The sequence below is a fragment of the Trematomus bernacchii genome, unplaced genomic scaffold, assembly GCF_902827165.1.
Source record: "Trematomus bernacchii unplaced genomic scaffold, fTreBer1.1, whole genome shotgun sequence".
In the NCBI taxonomy this organism is placed as follows: Eukaryota; Metazoa; Chordata; class Actinopteri; order Perciformes; family Nototheniidae; genus Trematomus; species Trematomus bernacchii.
In genome coordinates, this window is record NW_022987582.1 from 5,266,732 (window position 1) to 5,289,384 (window position 22,653).

Consider the following 22,653-nt stretch of genomic DNA (forward strand, 5'->3'; position numbering starts at 1 on the left):
TTCCATTTAGAAACACACACATTATTATTAGGAGCCTGTGACCTAAGATTTTCATTGTCATAACTGCACTGTAGCTATGTACGTATGACCAATAAAAGCCTTGAACCTTGAACCTTGAACCTTGAACCTTGAACCTTGAACCTGAAGGTGAAGGGCAGTCATGGCAGCCTCCTGGCAGCCGTACGACACCGGAGAGTGGCTGCTGTTTGGTATTGGCAGAGGAGATTTGTCATGTTTCTCATCGTCGCACCCCACATATTCAGCTCTGCTGCTCATCCCACAAATGCTTGTTCCTCACAAATGTGGTACCATTGGAAAGGTAAGAAAACAGGCTTTCCAACGGTATAACATGTATTGCCAAAAAGTATTGTTACAATATAGAGATCATCTACCAAACACAAATTGCCTTACTTTTTGTGTTAAGTTTATATGCCGTTAATAGCTGCAATCCCTGGCTGCTATATCTTCAGAACAGTTACAAGATGTGTATTTTGTAAATTGTGTAATCTTTTTATTTGTTTATCTTTAATATTTTTGTATGCATGCTTCTTAGTTAACATTAAAGGTAAGGTAGGTAAGAATGGAGAAACCAGCTCGAGTGCGCTAGAATTTGAAAATACGCAGCCGGAAAAAATCTGCCCCTTCCTTCAGACTTCCTTACAGAGCCCCTCCTCCAACACACACAAACGCACACATGACCAATGAGGGCACGAGATAAGTTTGTGCCCAGATGGAAAGCTGACAGGCAGGTAGGCCATCCAGTTATTTTAGCCGGGCCGGCTAAAATGATTGGTCGTGCTTTTTACAGTACTACGGCTTCCACAGATGACATTTTTGTATGTATTTATTGTCAAAGCATTTAATATATTCATTGCTATCGGGATGTTAAGAGCATTCCATGGAATATAACAAAAAGTGTTTCTGAAGTGAATTACCTACCCCACCTTTAAGCTGTCTTTGGCTCTTTTCTGCTGTAACAAATGTAAATGTCCCCTCTGTGGGACGAATAAAGCTGTTCTGATTCAGATTCTGTAAAGGGTTTTCACTCTCACTATCACCTTTGATAATTACACTTTTACCAATTTAGATGTGCAGCAGTTTCCGGCTCAGAGATAGTAATAGTGATTATCTTGAAGTTGCAGATTGTCATTGATTTGCTAATCTGTGGAAACTGAGTTATAAGCAGGGGTGCACATAACTGGTACGCAGGTACGCATGCGCGGCAACAATCTGAAATGCGTAACGTCACTTGTGTCACAACGCGCCTTTGCGTACCTGATAGGTCATCAAAACAAAAACACATATTTCGTCTATACGTGTTTCTTGTCAACACTCAGTGGAGTAAATTATTAGACATGTCCAAAAAAAACAAAGACATTAAGCAGCCACTTTGCCGTTTCGCTCCCTGCAAAAATCTTCGGACTTTCTATGACTGATTGAACTGGGTGCTGGCTGTGCCGCGCAGGACATAACCGACGGACCTGTGAAGCTTCACAGGAGAAAGAGGCTTAGATCACTGGACGACAGAGTTGGTCGCCGTGTGCACAGACGGGGCTGCTGTTAACGTCAGTGTGTAGGCCTACAACAGAATTGTACCAAAACTACATCAACTGGCTGCAGTGGGAGACTCCCCTGTGCACATTCTGTGCCCCGCGCACACACTGGAGAACTGCGCAAAATCAGCTGATCACAACGGTCACGCTCTGTGGTCAAGCTGCTGCAGTTAAAACACACAGCTGCCTGCAAACTTACTCAGGCTGTTAATGGAAGAGTTTGAAATCAGACAGGGTTAGGTGGATGAAGTGTTACTCAAGTAAAATTAGAAAAGTATTATCATCAACACCTAGTTAAAGTAGCGACAGTAAAAGTAGTCATTTTGCAGATTGGTCCATTTCATAATAATGTATATGATATGTTTTATAATTATTGATCATTAAAGTGTTTAAAAATGAGTTTGAATGACTTTGTATACTGCAGGGTAGCTTGTGAATTTACTCCAGGTGGAACTAAAGTCTGATTTAAGACTTGATTATATTTCACATCATTCATCCAGATCTGTGAAGTAACTAAAATGTATTAACTACATGTAGTGGAGGAAAAGTACATGATTTACCTCTGAACTGTAGTGGAGTAGAAGTACAAAGTAGCATAAATTGTACCTAAGTACAGTACTTGAATAAATGTACTTTGTTACTTCCCTCCTCTGAAATCAGATATGACTACAAGTCATGTGATAATTTCTTAGTATTTGATCCTTCAACTTGGCCTCAGGAAATGCAAGGACTTCACAGTTTTGGCAACAAGTTTTGGAGAAAGCAAATCGGAGGCTTAAAAAGAGACAGGGAGGTGCATCTTCATCATCTAGCATGCAAGAAGTGTAAATAGAGGACAGTGAAGGAGACACTGAGGAGGACAGTGAGGAAGACTGCACTTATTAAAACCACGCTTCATGTGGGGTGAGTACCAAACGCTGTCTCCTGGTACTCATCTGAGTAACTCACTAAAAAAGTTATGTGCACCCCTGGTTATAAGCTACTTTAACATGGAAACCTCTTTTTATTGTTTTCTAAACTATCCGAATGTACTTTGAACACAGACGTGAATTATATTGTTGGCTACTGGGTGCTCCTTGTAAATAGAGGGATCGCTGCCCTCGTGGCAGTTTCACATTTCTCTTATCAGTGCCGTGAAGATTGTATCTGTAAATCTCTAAAACTTGACCACTGCGACATCACAGTGTTTCCCCTGTATACAGAATTATGTAACTTTTTAATGATCTACCAAGACATTGTTTTTTCTGTTTACTGGAAAGAGATTTTCATCACCCAAAGAAAAGAGTTGAACACATTCAAAAAATATTTATTCTTTTTCAATTCTGTACAAATTCCCACAACGATCAAAGTTTTCACATTTACCGGCAATATCCAGCCATTATGTGTTTATATATATATATATATATATGTGTGTGTGTTTCTGTGTGTGTGCTAAAATGACAAATGTTGTCAAAGCAAACAAGGTGCATTTCACACAGAACTGCCTACAATATGAAACATCAGTCACCATTGTTTCGTCCTTCAAGCCTCCATGTTTTGATCCTAGGCCAGAGCATCACTTTCATTTTCATATAGAGAACAGTTTGTTTTTCTAACTGTGCAACATTATAATTGCAGCAACTCTGCAGAAAGTGCTATCCAGGATTCAGTGCAATTACAATGACAGTGGTGCATCTGCATTATGCAGATATATAGCCTAAACATATTTTTAAAGCAAATAACCCAAGATCAATTACTACCTACTTTAAATACAATACACATGAGGTTACATTTCTCAGATATCTTGAATAAATATGAAATGCCTTCTTCCCATCATAAACTGACAAAGAGAAACCTGAGAAGTGCATGGGCGCAAAAGCCCTCAGTACAGTTTCATTTAAATGTGCAACAACATCTCCATATTAATCAAACCTGTATTCTTACATATATTATTTATATTTTCTAAACACTATTGCAGAGAGGATTTTATCCACTTCATCAATATTAACACTTTGATCAGTTACTGAAAAAAATAAGATAAATAGTTTAATTAAAATCAATTATTTTCCTATTTGTTGTCCTTCACTGGACACTACACACTTAAAGTATAACTTCCTACCCGTTTTCTACATAACTTGCGGAACCACACCCAGTAAAGGACGATCATAAGCAGCCAGTATACGGTGTAGGCCACGCAGCCAAAAATGATAAAGGTGAGTTCCTCTACTTTGGCTGGCTCGGACCAGTCCAGTTGAGTCTCCCTGTAAATTGAGTAACCCAGCCCACCTAATAAAATGGCCATCCACACCGACAGAGGGAGAAGAGGAATGTAGTTCCCTACAATTTTACGCCTGCCAGAAGTCCCCCAGCTGCTTTTGTTCATGGTGAGAATGGCAAAGTACTTGGCAGGCAGCAGGCTGGTCATGTACAGGGCCGAGTAGAGGGACATGAACACCATCACCATGTCTCTGCGCAGGATGCAGGCGTAAGATGCTTTCACCAGCCCGATCAGCTGGATGCAGCACAGGATCCAGAGGATGTCCCACACCGTGCCTGTCCAAAACAGCTGGATGATTGTGGCTGTAACGAAGAAGGGGAAAATACCCGTGACGATGGACTCGTAAGTCATCCAGAGGTGGTGCTTGTGCCACCACATTGCATTGAAGAGCCATTCGCGGAAGTATGATTTTGTCCAGCGAGTCTGCTGGTTCAGCCAGCGCAGAAACTCAGCAGGTGTCTCCGTGTAGCATTTGGAGCAGGCTGTGTATCTAAAGGAAAAGGCAAAAACAAGATTTATGAAACCTTTATCATTACAGCAAAGGTTACACCGTCACATCAAGATAATTGCATCTGATATCATAACTGTGCACAATGTTGAAAAGCTTCTTACTTTGTAGCATAGCCCATGCTCAGCATTCGGTTGGTAAGATGTCTGTCGTCACCAAATGTGCAGTGACTTCCCAAAAACATCTGATTGTACCAGGACTCCAGAAACTGCTGGAGGAGATCGTTCCTATACAGACCTTTATGGAGCAATTCAAGAAAGAAACACAATGAGTTACAACAGTGCATTACAGCTCTGAATACAACTGCTTGACATGTACACCAATACATTGACACATATCAAAAGGGAATACGCTTTTTCTCTCACCCAAAGGACCACTAATGCAGGACACACAGTCGAAGAAGGACTGGCAGGACCTTTCGATGTTGAAAGCCATCCAGTATCTAAGGCTGCTCATGAAGCTGATGTAAGAGTCTTTCAGGTTAAGGATCATCACATCTCCTCCCACAGCACCGTACTTGTCGTTACTTTCTAACACTTTACACAGCTCAATGGTGGCCAGAGTGTCCAGCTTGGTGTCTGAGTCACACACCTAAGGGAGGTGGGAGAGTCTTGTCATAAAGAAATTGCACACTATGGTTCAATCATTTTTTTTTTTTTTAAACATAGGGAATATGATTTCAAAAAGAAGAATCCACACCTGTATATAGTCCACTGATGACCCAAGTGCTTTCAACGCTGTGTACATCACCTCCCGCTTGCCGCCCCACTTCTGCATGATGCACACGCACTGCTTGTTCTGGATCAGTTGCTCTACATCTCTTCGCTCTGGGTCCTCAACAAAAGTTGGTTCAGCATCCCCTCCTGGGCCGATTTCAGCATCCCCCCCTGGGCCCAATGCAGCATCCCCCCCTGGGCCCATTTCTGTTGCCGTTTCCACAGGCTGCTGGGCCTGGATGGGATTCCATGTATGGTAGTTATTTTTCCACACATAACAGCCAGGGTCCCGGTCTGCAAACACCTCTCTGAACATTTCCATCATGTACCGGTCATCATCTGTGTTCCCATCGATCACCATGATGATGCGCAGCAGCTCCGGAGGATAGCTGAGGGCCTTGATGGAGCTGAGGCACTCCTTGAGATAGGCGGGGTCCTCCTGATAGGCTGATATTGTGAAGCCAATATTTTTGGTAAAGGAGCAGGGCTCTGTGCGTGCTTTCATTCGTCGCTGCTCAATGAAGGCGAAGAGGCTCTGGACCAACACGTGAAGTGAGAGGAGTAGTCCATAAAAGCCAAAGGAGATGATTCCGTATTTGGATGTTACCAGCTGAAAACCGTCCACATAGGCCCACACCAACAAGCACATAACCAGCACAGCAAACCCAAAAGTGCAGATGGCGCGGACAATTGAGCCCAACTTCTTCAATAAAGGTTTCAGATCCATTGTGTTTCTCTACCTATCACACAAGAAAACACAACAGTTATAGAATGGCTCGGTTATGCAAAACATTTACAGAGTTCACAGGGTGTGTTACTGTACATGGAGTTAGTTGGTTTATATTTCTTCTTTAAGATCTGCTAAAAAGCCATAAGTTGGAAAATAATACAGCAACAAGCTTTAAGATCCAAGATATAACTTTTTAAATGTAAACAACCTTGTCCTATTGTAAATAAACAGATGATGATAAACAGTTCAGGTTATGTAAAACCAGCAATAATGCGGCTTTCACACCAGCGCTTTTCCCTTTCTAGCTCCTAGCGAGAGCTTTTCTGGTTCAGCTCCGGTTTCCCTTTTCAGCTCCCGCTCTGTTCACACCGCCCAGAGCTGCCGAGAGATTTTCTCCCACAACAACAACGGGCCGGGGACTGCGTCGGGTCGACGATCGTGTTGCTTTTAATCATACGAAGCCAGATTAAATTAAATAACGACTTCTCCAACCTTATACTTTTCTCCAGAGTGCCGTGGTTCATTGTTTATTAATGTGTTTCAGCGGCATTTACCGACCGCTACAGTGCTGGCTGCTCTTCAACGGGAGTTTATTCTCCCGTTAGCTCACACGGCTCTAAAGTATTCACTGTCTGACTGTCACACAAGCAGCTGATACATATCCCCAGTTCCCCTTAAGTGAATGTGTGTCTATTTTGGAGCTGGAAGTGAACCGCATTCCAGAGCTATGACGCGCCGCCGCTGCGGCGTGAACAGGAAAAACCGGCGCTTTTCAGGCTCTAGCTCCCAGCAGGAGCTGGAAAAGCGCCGGTGTGAAAGGGGCATAACACACAGTGGGGTCAAAAGACTAGGTAGTGTGTTAACATTATCTGTTTATGTCTAACTTATTATTTTTCACATATTTCAATGTATGTATATAGTATTTCAAAGATTATTCCAAACATTTAAGAATATTAAATCTTTTTTTTTTTAAATGCTTGTTTATACAATTGCTTTATAGCTTGTCAGACAACACTCACTCTGAAACATAGCATACAACCTTATTCTAATAGAAACATTTAACTGACAATGTATCAAAGCAAGAACTAACACCGGGGTTGATGAATTGAGAACATTCATTATCAAATAAAAAACACACAAAAGAGTAAATGTAATATGCATTTCATCAGGCAACTTACCTCTGGCAGAAATGGGATGTCTGTTTTTATTTAAACATTTGTGTTTTAAATCAAATCATTTTGAGTGACATGCCATGATTCTACAGAAGTTATTTTGTTTATATTTAAATCACAACTTATCTACTAACTCGGACAAAGACAACTGTATCCATGAGTTTATAAGTAATTTACGAACATCACCGGTACTACACTCATGCAAAATTATTTATTCGCACCTACCAGATGTTAAGCTCCCCTGGATTTCAATTTGCGAGACATCCGTCCGGTGTTTGTCTTCTGGGTGAACTTGGCATGACGTTAGTTGGCTTTATAGGCTAGGGTGAAAGCATCGGCCATGTGCACGCTCCTTCAGCCTGGGGGTGCATACAGGCGCTGTCAGTGACTCAGCCTACGTCAGAAGCAAGGCGGGCGTCGTGCGAGCACATCTGTGCGGCTTTCTTTTGTCTTTTAAGACAGAGAATTTAAGTCTGGCACCACTCGGACAAGACTATTTACTGTAATACAATGAAAGAAGTTTCCAAACTGAACGGTACTGTACATGAGTTTCAAATAAACCAAGAAGAGACCAAGAAGTAGGACTTTTGTTTGCTCATATTGCCATAAAGTTCTATTTTGCAGCCGCACTAACATTAACATTGCCCAAGTTAAATAACACTTTTGCACTCAAATTACACATATTTGTCCACTCGATCAGTGGTGGAAGTACAGTTACTCAATCACTGTAGTTAAGTAAAAGTCTGTATTTACTTTTTACTTCTTTTTTAACCCCTAACCCTAACCCTAACCCTTGAGCAAAATGTAATTTATGCTACATTTAACTTTCAATCTTACCTTTACTCCACCACAATTACCTGACAGCTTTGGTTACATTGTCTGTAGATTGAGATAATAAAAGGCGTCTATAAATAAAGTAGTATTAAATCTACTCGTGACTGTTAGCCTGAAATTGGCCATTCTGCATATCGAGTACATTTTAAGATTTTGAAGATATTATAAATAATACATAAATACTTTTTACCACCACTCGTATTGAACTTGAAAGTCTTGAAGGTATTATGTTTTTGCAGAGAATATGTGCCTAGTGAAGAGGATGTCAGGTATTCAATCGCATTAACCTTGAGAGGGAGTATTAAGTAACTTCAGAAGCTGCAGTCAAGCTTGTAAACTGGTTGGATGTTGCCCTCTGCTGGTTCCTATCTGACACTGCAACAGTGAAATATAACAAAGTGGTATTTCAGTTTTAGGAAGTAGTGGAAAAACGTTTTAGTGGTGAAGTGTAATATCAAAGGAGTAAAGCTGATGTCACAGAGTAAAAGGAAGTCTTGTCTTTGTTCTACTAATCTGTGCCTTCAGAGTACTAACGCGGCTGGTTCAGTTGCTGCCACTGTCCTGAATTAAAACCATGATTACATCCCTGGAGAGTTCCTTTACAGGGGAAACTGTTGACCGCTCACGAAGGTCCCCACCCTTACCCGCAGAAGCTGTCCCGAGCCGTCAACACGCTTCATGTCGACCCAAATAAAAGCCACGAGGCAACTGATGTCATGTGTGGAGGCTGAGCCGGTCAATGTGTTTAGGGATGGTGAATTGGCTTGACTTATTGCACATGTTATTATATGTGGGCTTACTCCAAGACATCTGTATGTTTTCATCAATTATAAAACTGTATGCATTTGAGCCATTGTTTGTTACTTTTAATTCACCATATACAATGTGTTAACATTAATCTATCAAATTGCTATCTTCATTCTTCCCTTTTTAAAGCTCTATTTTCGTTAAATGATCATGGCTAAACTAGTGCTTTCCCACTTGTCCCTGGATAGTCAATGAAGTCGCTGAGGGATAACTGAGTTGGTGTGCATTTGCAGGAGAATGACTCTTCTACGAAGCTACCATCAGAAGCTCGTAAACATAGTTTGTGGAATCCTGTAAGATTCAAAACAAGCAGATTTGTGTTGCCAGAAACAACATCCTTTCCAAAGCTCTGCTTTCAAAAATATATGATGCAGCTTCCAGCATGCTTCATGGCAATAAGAGCTATTTCTGGTGCATAAAATGAGTCCTCGTTAGGCCTCTTTATGGTCAAGCAAATGCCTCGTGACTCACCCTGCTGCTGTGTGCCACACCCAAGGAACCAAAATACACGCAAATCACTGGAGCATTTTTGTGATTGAGCTTTTCTATAAGTGCACCTGATGCTGTTGTTTGAATCCTAGTTTGGGAGCTTTCACAGAGAGGTAGTAACAAAGCAGTTTCATAGATATGGAGTTGGTGTCTTGTATTAATAATTTTGAGTAAAAAAACTAAAATGCTCCAATTTACTCCAAACACAAACAACATTCAAGCCCAACTACAGCTACAAAAAAAGTTGCTGAATAGTCAAATTTTGAAGTACCATTATTTGTTGTAGACAGTGCTACATAATCAGGGATGGTGGAGTGTGGAGTGTGCAACATACTTTACAGTTTCAGCCCACAGAGAGCAGTGTAGCAGCATGTATTGCTCCTTTGTGATTTACTGACTGTAAATAGCAGGTTTGTTCCTCAACTAGTCTGTGTTCTACCGAGCCCTCCGTGAGCAAGGAACATGTCTGCCTATTCATTGTAAAGTCGTTCTGAGTGTAAGCTCCTAGAGTCAAATACAGTGAAAGCATGGGCGGCAGCTAGATCTCTGTGTTACCCTCTATACTTAGTTAGATGCCATTTTGATTTACAGTCCTCCTTACCAAAGCTATAAACTAGGGTGCTGAGCACAAGTGGCTTTCAGACACACTTGTTTTATACACCTGCAGAGCAAAACACCTGTCTGTCAAGTCACTGTAATGAAAAGTCAAAGGAGGTGTAGGAGGCAGATGTCTTTCCCTTCATTCAAGATGTTATTTATAGATGCACACTCTTATTGTAGTGACTTAAAAACCACACTGCACACACAGCACATCACATGTAGTTGACTTTATTGCCAGTTAACATGCAAATACTTTGATTGATATGCTGCTCAGCCAGATGCCATGGTGTTCTTGATCCAGGAGATGTAATTGCAAACTTTTGTGTACACCCCAGGCTTTTTCTTTTGAGCACATCCTTTCCCCCAAGACACGACTCCATGGAGCTCTCTGTCACACATCATGGGACCCCCAGAGTCACCCTGAAGATACAACAAAAGAGAATTGGTGCACATAGTGGCAGAAACAATTGTTTTGTGTTACAGCAGCCATTTTTATATTACCTGACAGGAGTCCTTCCCTCCCTCCAGAAAGCCAGCACAGATCATGTTTTCAGTGATTTGGAAAGGATATGAATTAAAGCATGTGTCATCACTCAGGAGAGGGGCTTCCAGGCACTGTAATTTATGAGGGTACCTTGCTGGAAAGGACAGAAAAATCATGTTTTTATATACAATAATGTTAGAAATGGCATTTTTTGGACAATCTCAAACAGTCTGATGACTCACAGCCCTCATTACTGGGACGGATATTCCCCCATCCAGAGATTTGGCACATTGTCCCGTCACTGGCACACTTTGAAGGGAGCGCAGCAGGGCGCACGTAGCTGTTCAGAGTGGCAGGTCGACTAAGTTTGATCAGCATTATATCACTGTCCTGTGTGCCGGAGTTGTAGTCAGGGTGTCGAATAAACTTGGCAGACATAATGTGCTGTTCTGTTCCCTCGGGTTCATAGATGTCATGCTCTCCCAGCCGAATTTCTATATCTGACCTTGAAGAAATAATGGAAATCTCAAGATATAAACTTTGATATCAATCCATCAGTGTTTACCAGCTTCTAATAGTTTGGTTTTGCATGCTTGTATTTCTTACTTTGTTCTGCAGTGTGCAGCAGAGAGCACCCACTCCTCAGACAGAAGAGTCCCGCCACAAAAGTTGTACCCAGTGTAGAGAGACACTTGGTAGGGTACAGAGTTTTTTGGACACTCATAACCTCCAACAATCTTGTTATCTTCCTTCAGGGCAGCTGCAGCTGTTGAAACATTGGAAAAAAGACAAAAACAGATCAATTATGTTATTGACATCAATCATTAATCATCAAAATGTTAGACTATTCAATGCCACACATTCAGATTTGGTAAAGTATTTATAAAGGATGTACTATACCTGCCCCTCCAAAGAGAGTGAGAAGAAGGAAAAGCTTCATGCCTTCTGTCTGGCCAGAAGATGAATGTGCACTCACCCTCTAGATTTCAGGTATTTTAATGCTCTTATCTCCTTTTTCTCAAGGTCCTCTAGCATAGAGGTAAACATGTGGTACATTTCCCAAGAACAATTTACAGTATACTGTGAAAGACAGCAAAGCAAACAGGGGAAAAACAGCTTGAAAGAGTAAACTATTTGAATTGCCAACTAACATTTGGAATTCCCCTTTTGGAGCATGCTTTTATTCTGAGATTTTGAGCAGTTGCCTGGATATGAGATGTGTATTGCCTTTTAGTGAATATAAATTAACATTCACACTTGTGGATGTTAAGTAAAACTTGGTATGTATCTGTATTACAAGTGGTTAAACACCCTCCTGGACAGTTAAATTGTCTTATAGCAAATGTGCCATTTCCATCACCCAGAGAGCCAAGAAAAAAAACATATATAAAGTATTATTTTATTGTATTCGTATTCTGCATACTCGTACTTTAAAGGAGGTCTGTTATCAGCCAGCTGCTGCCTGGAAAGATCCAGTATGTACATGTAGCTGTGTTGCAATACATGATATGAACAACCTATTGCTCAACCTTAAAGGTGCAATGCTTACCACTTGGCCAGAAATGTCATCTAAAACATTAAAATAAAAAAATCATCAACATTTTCAGCTAAATATTTAGAGGTGATAAACATCACACTCATACAGTGATTTCACTTGCTTGTCTAAAGGCCAAAGTGAATAATTGTAGCCTCAGATTGCCCCCATTCCAACATGAGATGAGTAAACAGCTGTCAGGGGTCAATGGTTCAAGGAACTGGGTCTGTGTGTATTTGGTTTGGCAGTTTATTGGATTACATTTAAAGCCATAGAAATAAAATAAAAAACTTTCTTTTTAAAAGAGCAGGATTCAGCTCAGGGAAATGCACCTTCAATTGTGGCTGCACCTCAAATTTAGCCAGCGCAAACCGTACAAACTTTCTACTGCTGGCGTTTCACAGGTTACATGTGTTTCTGCCACTTTGGGTTTATTCCAATATACCAACTATCAAAGCGTTTACAGACTGCACAGTCCCTTTTTAGTGGCACAGTAAAAACACAGTTTACTAAGATTAACTATAGGCCGACTCCACACATGGAGATTAACGGAGAGCTGTGTTGTTGAGTTCCAAAATCTTTGAATTGTGCTTTCATTTGTCCTGCTGTTTGTTAGTAGATGGCTTTTAATAACTGATGATTGGAAATGTATGTTTTATGGAAGCAGTAGAAAAGGTGAAATGCTGACCTATTTCTATGGAGCATGTTTCCAGGCTTTACACATAGCACCTTTAACATGAAATAATCCTAACCAAAAAATATAACAGCATTTTCAGATTCCCGTATATTGTTGTTATACAGTTGTTGACACTGAAAGCATTTAGTTGTTAATTATTTTTATTCAACATTTGTTTATTGTCACTAACAGAATGTTCGTCATACGTTTTCCTACAACGTTTTGGAGCCATTTAAACTATTTATATAAGTTAAAAGAAACGTGTTTCTCCTTTACAGTAAAGCAGAACTTTGCATGATTCAACAGTTTGAAATGAGATTGTGTAATCCCCCAGGAAACACATGTATCACTGTCCTCTATCTATCTGGTTTGGGTATGAGATGTTCAAAGGAAATCAGCACTCTTACTGTTTTGACATTGGAAAACTGCTTATCATTGCTGAGTCAATGCTACAGAATGGAGACGTACTGAGAGGTACAAGGCTCCGTTACTCATGTATGAGCATAGGTGTTTATCAGAACCAGACAGGAAAACATTTAAATGTGAGGGTGCATTTAACCAGACCCTATGATTATACACTTAAGGCTCAAATATAACGCATTCCCATCCAGCACAGGCAAGTTCTCCCCCATCATTAGTGTGTGGCACACTCCTGTCTGCATCATTCCTCGTACAACCTGCATAGCACTTGTTTTATTCTTCTTCAATTGCAATCAAGTGCAACTTTCTGCTGGGAAAAATCCTCTCTGTAAATAAATGAAAAGCCTCAGGGTGCATTTGTGTTCACTGTTTTGTTTGTTTACTCTTTACTCTAGAACTACAGTAGAGATAACATTTCATTAAGTTTTCAGCAGTAAACATGAGGCTATAGGACATTTCAATGGCATTTCTTTGAGAAAAACAAATTTCCAAAATCGTTAAAATGAGCAACAAATGCAAAGAGTCCCTGAGCTAATTGCCAAGAAACGTCTTTGATAGTACTACATATGACACCCAGATGCCGGTTTCAGTTGCACACGTGCAAAACAACATCCAGGATGTGATCCGCTTGATGAAGAAAGAAACTAGATAAATGCTTTGCATGCAATCTAAAACTGTCATTGACCTTAAATAATTGCCCCCACCTTTTTTCCCACCATTTACCACCATTAACCTTAGTTACAGTACATGGATAGGATCATAACTTCCATTGATTTCACCATCTGCTGCTCCCTGTTTAACCAGTTCCGGTTCCCCTAACCCCTTTCCACCGTACAAGAATACCCTCAGAGAGAGCTCTGTGTCGACTCAGTGTATGACTTATGCCTTGCCAGCCTTGTTTTCAGACAGAGCCCAGGCTGATTATTCATATCCTTTAGGTCTGCTGAGGGAGACCAGGCGTTGCGGTTGAAAGTAGGGACGAATGTAAGGAAGTGGTTTTAGGTTATTGAGGTTTAGCTTTTTTTCCCTGCGTGTGGTGTTTTTCATGGGGAAAAAAACGTTAGTCAGCCAAAGGAACGAAAGCCATTGGCACCGGTGTCGACTCAAAAAAACAAAATTCCTGACCTCTCCGCACCCGTGAGACAAGGGTTGATTTCCAGTCATCACCGCAACAAGATCAACAAACCTTTGAGGTTTCAGGACGCTGCAGATTCCCACTATTTGTGTCTTTGTGGCAGTGTAACTGGAGTCTGATTTCAACACAACTAGCATACTATACTCACATTTCACAAGAGGAGTTAAGAATACTGTGAGCTCACAGCGATGAAAAATACTGGGTGTATTACAGTGATGATGGGAGCAGGAGTCACATCATGAGTACTGCATTGTCCCGCACGCAGATACAAACACACCTCGTACATTTAGCTGTGCCTTTCAGGTTTCGACCCCACCCTCCCAGCTGCTGTAGTGAACAATAAACCCCCAAACTCAAACTGCATCAATCAACCTCTACTAAAAACTAAATTCTCTTTAAACCTCCACTAGTTGTTTTACACACCCAAATTGGTATTTGTGCGGCACACACATAATTGCATGTTGGGTTGGTAAATCAAGAACTCTGGCAAGCCCTCGGCTCTGAAGGCTTCCCTCAAACTATAGCCTTGGGATAGCTATTAATATCCCCCACAGACACCAGTAAAATGCTCTGCCTTCAAGTTCTGCTGCAAGACTGTACGGCAGAAAATGCAAAAAGCACATTTGAGCACAGAAAATGAAAAGTGGAGGCTGATTTCTCAAGAGGGTCAAAACATAATTACACAAAGTAGTCATACTGTCTAGACTTTAGCTAAAACAGTAATGTCATTTACTGTTGCAAATAGGGCTGAACAGTTCACTGAGAAAGGATTGATGAAAAAGGTAATTGGGTCAGCTTATTTAGGTTTCCTGCAGTTAGGATGAATTGTTTTTGGACCGGCTGTTGAATTTCTCTCAGTGGGGACGAATATTCAGATGTTAAATGTTTATGTTTCCAGAAGAATAAAGGCAATGATGACAGAGGCATAAGTCCTCCCACACACTTAAATAAGGGTAATGCTCTGAACTCACTGAGAGTGTGTAGTGTCTCGTCCTCTTTTACTCTCTCTCTCTCCTTCTGTCCTCCCCCTCACATCTGGACTCTTGGCAGGTCATAGTTCCTGTGTGGTGTGTGGGTACATTAGCGGGGGATTCACTTTTTGGGGTTGGGCAGGTTATAGCAGCTCACACTGTGTGAATCTGATCAGTTCAAGATATTGAGCCTCATTGTGTTTCACTGTTAGATCTAATTTTGGATTTAGATTTCTTTGTTCCATGTTGTTTGTGTGCAACCCAGTGCGTTTTCAATGCAAGTAAATATCAATCACAGTGCATTTTTGTGCATTCATTTTAGGAGTGACTTCTGTCTTTTGTTCCTAATCAACTCTTTGGAAAGTACAGATACAGAAATATGTCTATTGGTGTCAAAGTTAGGGTTTTAAGTCATGTTTGATTTGGTGCATATGATTTAAATAATGGTTTCATATGTTACTGCAAAACTCTTCAAATTCTATTCCCCCAAAAATAATTTTCCACAAGTTTGTTTCTGTTAGCTAAGTTCTTCTTAACATCTGTTTACTCCCTGTTAAAGTGCACGTGGAAAGTGAGAAAGCGCAGCATACTGGGAATGAGGAAAGAGTCCATTCAACAAGTTTTGCAGTTTTCCACATAAGATTTGTAGGGGGAAAAAGATTTAACTCAAAACATGGTGATACAGAAGAACAAATGTGTGGGTAGCGTGGTCGAAAAACTGAGAAAGAGGAACCATGTGGGAGGAAATTATGACCATGGAGTCAATCTCAGATGAAACATTTCTCTCGCAAAGAAAGGTAGGGTTGCACTCGTGGGACATGAGATTGATTTTCTTTCTCTCCAGCCATCACTCCCCTGTGTCCCTGTGTCCATGCCTCCATCCTGCTGTTTAAACAACAAAACATGTTCACTGCAGGAAGTTTCAGTAAGTCAGGGAGATTTTAAGTCTTCTGGTTTGCCTTGGTATTTGTTCAAAATAATGTTTTGTACTCTTTTAATTATTCAACTACTCCGTAGGTCCATGCCACGGCAAGGCCTTAGATCAGGGGTCTCAAACTCAAGGCCCGGGGCCAAATCCGGCCCGCGACTTCATTTTATGTGGCCCCGCAAGAGCTTGCAAAGAATATAATACGTTTATTATACGGTTACATGCCACTTTACAGAAGGTTGCCCATAAACTACATGTCCCACAATGCATCTCGTTTTGTGACATGCGCACTGAAGAAACTTGCAATTATTTGCCCTGGACTGCTTTCAGACGTAGTTAATTACTAAGTTATTATCCTATCCGATAATAATCCAATTCAGAGGCAATAATGTAATATAATACATTATTTTTAGGGCTGTCAAGTTAACGCGTTAATAACGCGTTAACGCAAAAAAAAAATTAACGCCACTAATTATTTTAACGCGATTAACGCATGTGTATTTTTTGTCCTCGGCCGCCTTAGTTTCAGAGCGCATCGAGTTTAAAATACCATCGACAAGCTGATGCTGACAGCCCCGCTCCTACCGCCCGCTTGTGGCAGACCACACTTCCACGCTCACTGGCAGGCCCGGACTGGCCATCGGGAGGACCGGGAGGGAGTGTGTATGTGTGGCGCGACTCGCGCGAGCGAGGCACACCTTACGTGTTGTTGTTGTTAGCATCTGGTGCTAGCTAGCTGCGCTAACGGATATAAGGAGCTGTTTCAATGACATTTCGCCGACAACTGCGCCGAGCACTTGACTTTATGCAGGTAGCCAGACAGTGGGACATTGTACGAAAAGTCAGCACACTCAGCACGGATAGTACACGCAGCTCCTGTTGGAGCATATATGCCTTGAGCTGCACATAGCTCCAACGATCCATCACAATGTCTACACACACACACACACACACACACACACACACACACACACACACACACACACACACACACACACACACACACACACACACACACACACACACACACACACACACACACACACACACACACAGTATTATTGTATGAGAGAGGTTCCAGGTTGAATTGAAGCGAATATTTGTAATGTTCAGAGGTTGTTGTGTTTAATATTCATGAGAATATTTGTCATTGTTCAAATGATAATAAACAAACATATAAAGCATAGTTGTCCACTCATATGTTGATAAGAGTATTAAAAACTTGAAAGATATCCCTCTAAGGTACATTTAGAACAGATAAAAAATGTGCGATTAATTTGCGATTAATCGCGATTAACTATGGACAATCATGCGATTAATCGCGATTAAATATTTTAATCGACTGACAGCCCTAATTATTTTATATATATATATTATATATTTATATAGTTACAACCGGCCCTTTGAGTGCAACCTTTATGCGAATGTGGCCCGTGATGAAATTTAGTTTGACACCCCTGCCTTAGATAGACTCGCATTTTCGTGACTGAGAACTTGACTGGGATATATCTGGAATAGAAAAGCAGCAGGAATGTACCACAGCAGGCTTTAAAGGATGCAATTGCTAAGATTTACAGCTTAGATTTGCTTCAGGGTGGGTAGATGAATTCCCTTTTGTTTTAAGATTGCAATCAGGTCTGTGGTTTGCAATGAACCGCTCTGAAGTGATGCCTACACTTATGCACCTTTACTGTGAATGTCAGATGTTCCAGGAATGCATGGTTCAGTGTAATGATTGATTTAAATATCCCATCCATTCTCAAGAAGTCCTTCTTTTAACTTTATTACAACATTTTTGTTTCCATTTTCAACAGAAAATGACTAGTTTGAACAAATAGGAAACCCTGTTTTATTTACTGTTTGACTGCGGTCATGTAGTGCTTTCACTAACTCCATTTACGAGTATGATAGCACTTTAAATGTCTTTCCACATTTCAAAAAGGATTTGACTTTAAAGGTCCCCTATTATACTCTTTTTCAATAGTATATTATAGGTCTCAGATATATACAAAACATGTCTCTGAAGTGTTTGGCTTGAATACCAAACAGATTGTGCATTTTAGCATCCCATAATCCCCTCTGTTTCAGCCAGTGCTGATTCTGTGGGTGTTTCTCAATGTCGAGGACGCTTGCTTGGTAGCACATGTCTTCCGAGTCACTTGCTTCAGAAGCGAGGCAAGAATCCTTCCTAGCCTCGGAAAACGAAGAATTGTGGAACAGGCTAACAGGTGTGCAGGTGTGCGTCATATGCGAGGCCCCGCCTTAAATGGAGCGCGATTTCCGCCAAAGATTTGGAAATTGGTCCGTGCGCAAAGCATTGTGGGGATTTTAAGTCTACACATGTGCAGCCTCGAAATTTCTCGCTACGAAGTACGCCGGCCTCGGTAGAATTCCATGTATGCTGGACATTGGAACAGTCCTTCGGCTGCACTCGATGACGTAGTATGCTTGAAATAGTGGTTCTGGAGCAGCCTTCCTCGACATTGAGAAACACCCCATGTCTGTCTACAAATGAACTGCCACTCCCCACGCCCCTCTGTCAGATGTTTGGTTAAAAAAGGAGGAGATTCAGGTGATAAGGTGGGCGGCGTTAGCTTGGTTGGTTATTGGCTAATGGTTGCACAACCCAATTAAAACATTGTGACATCACAAAGTGGCCAAAATCTGATCAGCTCATTTTCAGACAGGTTTTTATATAAATGGATCAGGACGAAAAGAGAGGGATCTTTTTTCCTGAAACTTTCTGAATCTCTTTACACAGAGGGGACACATATTTAAGTATAAAAGACATGAAAAAGTGGATTTTGCATAATGGGTGACCTTTAAAGTGCAAAATTGGATGCTGTTTTTGTTTTCCGGTTTAAATCAGAGGCACAGTTGTGTGTCCAGCATCAAGTGGACAGGGGCACAGAGGGAGTAGCCTGCTATTTTATATAACTTCACGGCAACCCTAAATTATCGACAGATGTTGCAGTGACGTTCCTATGTGCTGCAGGGTAAAGAGAGGAGGACATTCAAAATAAGTAACCTACGTCTTCAGATGTTAATTCGCACAGTGACAAAGACACTTAACCTCAAGCCACCATGAGGTCAACCCACAATGAGAAAAACACATTACGCAGCAGGATCACTGGGGCACATGAGAAGCCTCTGCTCATCTCTGTCTCAGGTAGTCATATTTACAACCCACAATTTATGTATTTAGTTGTTTGGTTACTTTGTGTTTTCACTTTTGGAGTTTCCCAAATGTCTGTTGTTTGGCTTTTTCGAGAAGAAGGCATGTCTTGGCATGATTTTTGCGTCAGACTCTAGTATTGAGAAAACAGCATGTCATGACTAACTATATACACATATACTCATCTTCAATCTGAATGTATAAAAGTCTTTAAATTAAGTCGAAATTGTGTTTTGTTTTAGAAAATGTATAACCATATTTACTGAAACTGTATACAATAATGCCTTAAGAATAAAGTACAAGAGGTTTAATGGTTTTTAGGGGTGGGGGGTTGCAGCCTGAGGTCCCGCCTCGATGAGTGCAATGACGTCACATATTTAAAGAGTCAGGGATCAGATCTTCACGAAGTCCACAGACTAGTCAGATTTGTCCGGTGTCTTCTGCAACGAAGACACATCCTCTTCAAGCAGGCGCTTTGAGAACGGTAGGTGCTGTACCTTTGTTATCCTCAGGAACCGTAGCTCAGGAGGAATTAGACAATAAAAGCATCCGATGCAGGCTGCACTGGCAACAGTTTTCGTATCAGAGATTTGCGATTCTTTGAGGTGGACTTTTTAACTCAGTTACATGCAAATATTGTCATATTGTTAATTAAGCTCTGACCTGGGTTTTGACTCCTGTTTATCAGGCCTAAGGACTCTTGCTTTAATTAAACAGTGATTTAATGGTTAAATGATGTATGTGTTTCTGTCCCATATGTGCACTGATTAACTCAGTATGAAATGTGCGCGCCTTATGCATGTCTGCATGTAGAGCGAAACTTTTCAAGTGTACATTTTAAAGTCATTTTATGAAACCTCGAACTAGCACAGAAAGTTAGGAAAGTTTTTCTTAGGAAATATTTGTCTTGATGTCTATTGGGGTGGCTCACGTGAGGTACATAAAGTCCAAATAGAAATTGGGACTATTGTCATGTCCATGTGAATAGCATTTTCTATTGGCCTTTTTATAAAAATTATTTGTGAAAACATTAAGCTTAAGTATTATTAGGGACTTTTGTTCACATCTAGATAAAATACTTAAAGGTTTAATTTGTTTGCTTTGTTTGCTTTTTTTGCAGGTCTTAAGACAATGATGGATCTAATGACAGCTACTCCTTTCTATCTCATCAATTCAACTGATGACAGTGGTAGAAATGGCTCTTATTATGAAGATGAGGATGAGTTTGGGGAAGAGCATGCTGAGCTGAGACAGTCTCTCAACATCATGTCTCTCATTGTTTACTGCCTGGCCTTTGTTCTCGGTGTGCTCGGGAATGGAGTGGTTATCTGGGTGACCGGATTCAAGATGAAGAAAACAGTTAACACAGTGTGGTTCCTCAACCTCGCTGTGGCCGACTTCCTCTTCACAGCGTTCCTGCCTCTGAGTGTTGTGTACACAGCTATGAATTTTCACTGGCCTTTTGGCAAGTTCATGTGCAAGCTGAACAGCACTATAAGCTTTCTGAACATGTTTGCCAGTGTCTACATCCTGATGGTGATCAGTGTGGACAGATGTGTGTCTGTGGTGTGGCCCGTCTGGGCCCAGAACCACCGAAGTGTACGCAAGGCATCTTGTGTGAGTCTGGGTGTTTGGGTACTGGCTCTGATTCTCAGCACTCCATACTTTGTGTTTAGGGACACTGCGCCATCATATAACAACGATGATATCATCAATTGCTTCAACAACTATGCTCTTTCTGATGACTATGTAACAGAATCTGTGAATCAGCTGCGTCATTTTCGCCATCAGGCCATGTCCCTCACCCGCTTCCTCCTGGGATTCGTTGTCCCCTTCACTGTCATTGTCTCCTGCTATGCTGTGATAATCCATCGTCTCAGAAGAAACCGCACCCTGGCCAGCCAGTCAAGTCGCCCCTTTAAGATCATCGCTGCAGTTATCACCACTTTTTTCCTGTGTTGGGCTCCTTATCACATCATGGCTTTAATTGAGTTGGTAAATCACATGGCTATTCATTCAAGTGAAATATTAGACCATGTCATCAACATTGGAGTTCCTATAGCAACCAGCCTGGCCTTTCTCAACAGTTGCCTGAATCCACTGCTGTATGTGTTTATGGGCCAAGACTTCAAGGATAAGGTCCGTAAATCCATCCTGAATGTATTGGAGACTGCCTTCCAGGAAGAGGTTTCTCGCTCTTATACCTACACAAACTCAATGGTCACGAGTCGGAGCAAAGACAAGTCTGTTTCTGATGCCGAGGTATAAAGATGTCAATGATATGGATACTGTAATTGTACATAGATGTCACTGTATATAACAAATAACTAAGCTTTGGTTTTGGAGCTAAGCTTGAAAACCCTCAAGGCGATAATGTAAAAATGGTGTAAGTTTTAAACATAGCATCTGGTACTAGTACCTGTATTGATATTAGTTACATGATTGACAACTTCACCCAAAGTATTTACAATCTGTTAGAGCAGACTATGTTAATATTATACTACAACTTCTAGATTCTTTTTTTAATGCATTTGAGAGATAATGCATTTTGAAAATATGGCAAGTTATAATATAATGGACTACTGTTTCCTTGCCATAGAATAAAGTATGTTTTAAACTAGCATATTGAAAATCAATAGCAATTAACTGAGGAACTTGCCCTTCAAACATCTGAACCAATGCATCCAAGGGGAAACAAAAGGCCATCTTTGGGTTCATAAAGCGAAATTAAGTGGGCTGATACTTACACTTGGTGTTCTTATTACTCATTTATTCTGTATAATAATTCTCATTAAAAATCATTCATGTTATGTCTATTTTTTATGTTGTTTAACATTTAACTGCTACATGTCTACTGCATGCTTTAAACATTTCTTTAATCATTTTTATTCAGCTCTAGGAAAGGCTAATGTAAGCCTAATAATAACCATTTCACCTTTTTGCTTAAAATAGCAGCTACATTGTATACTTGGCATCGATTGATCTTTAAATCATAGTGATTTTAAAAGTGCATAAGTCAATGTGAGTAAATGCATAATGTGTAATAATCTGATCATTTAAATGTATAATTTTCAGATTTATTATCGAGCAAACACATTTTCTTTAAAAAATAACCCTTTCCCAGAGCCAAGGAGATACTTGTGTCTTGATTTGTAACTACCTAAAAAGATAATATATCCAGTTTACAATCAAAAAAGACAAAATATTATCTTTTTAAAATCAATCAGTGAATATTTGGTTTGTTTGATAACATCAATTAACTATTTTGATGGAATATAAGGGAATGGCAAACATTTTCTATGATTTGTATGACTTTGGTATGGTGTGGCAGATGTGATTTAACATGAAGTTTCTATACAATATGTAATATTATGTAAACAATGTAAATGATAAAACCTTTTTTTATATTTAGTTTTAGACATGTCCAAATGTACCAAGAGTCCATAGAAGCTGATAAAGACTGCTTTTGTGTTGTTACCATTATTTTCATTATTAAAATGTTATTTCCACTTGACTGTTTCCATTTCATAATCACCACTTAACTCCGTCAAATAGTGAGCCTCTTATCTCTTTATCCTTTGTCGATCCACATAATCTGGTGTCACACAAAATAAAAAGTGTTCATACAAATAAACCAAACACAGGATGAACTTATTTTTTAAAT

At 40.4% G+C, this 22,653-nt stretch overlaps 3 protein-coding genes across 4 annotated transcripts; 1 reads left to right on the forward strand and 2 right to left on the reverse strand.

Moving 5' to 3' along the window:
* Positions 1 to 3,615: 3,615 nt before the first annotated feature.
* Positions 3,616 to 7,249, reverse strand: has1 (hyaluronan synthase 1). 2 transcript variants are annotated; one of them, XM_034127584.1, is made up of 5 exons: positions 7,162 to 7,249; positions 5,018 to 5,774; positions 4,684 to 4,909; positions 4,423 to 4,555; positions 3,616 to 4,300 (listed from the first exon to the last, which is right to left on the reverse strand). In XM_034127584.1, the coding sequence occupies exons 2-5, from the start codon at positions 5,759 to 5,761 to the stop codon at positions 3,625 to 3,627; spliced, it is 1,779 nt and encodes a 592-aa protein (XP_033983475.1). In that variant the 5' UTR covers positions 5,762 to 5,774; positions 7,162 to 7,249; the 3' UTR covers positions 3,616 to 3,624. The 2 variants fall into 2 exon arrangements, with proteins under 2 accessions (XP_033983475.1, XP_033983476.1); XM_034127585.1 differs by lacking the exon at positions 7,162 to 7,249 and adding an exon at positions 6,709 to 6,725 and having other exon boundaries at positions 5,018 to 5,762.
* Positions 7,250 to 9,878: 2,629 nt separating this feature from the next.
* LOC117480317 (trypsin-like) lies at positions 9,879 to 11,142 on the reverse strand. Its single transcript, XM_034127609.1, has 5 exons — positions 11,051 to 11,142; positions 10,757 to 10,916; positions 10,393 to 10,655; positions 10,168 to 10,304; positions 9,879 to 10,086 (listed from the first exon to the last, which is right to left on the reverse strand). Exons 1-5 carry the CDS (start codon positions 11,088 to 11,090, stop codon positions 9,937 to 9,939), a joined length of 750 nt encoding a protein of 249 aa, XP_033983500.1. The 5' UTR covers positions 11,091 to 11,142; the 3' UTR covers positions 9,879 to 9,936.
* Positions 11,143 to 19,414: 8,272 nt separating this feature from the next.
* On the forward strand, positions 19,415 to 22,503 carry LOC117480307 (chemokine-like receptor 1). The gene is made up of 2 exons (XM_034127599.1): positions 19,415 to 19,473; positions 20,110 to 22,503. The coding sequence occupies exon 2, from the start codon at positions 20,121 to 20,123 to the stop codon at positions 21,255 to 21,257; it is 1,137 nt and encodes a 378-aa protein (XP_033983490.1). The 5' UTR covers positions 19,415 to 19,473; positions 20,110 to 20,120; the 3' UTR covers positions 21,258 to 22,503.
* The last annotated feature ends 150 nt before the right edge of the window (positions 22,504 to 22,653 follow it).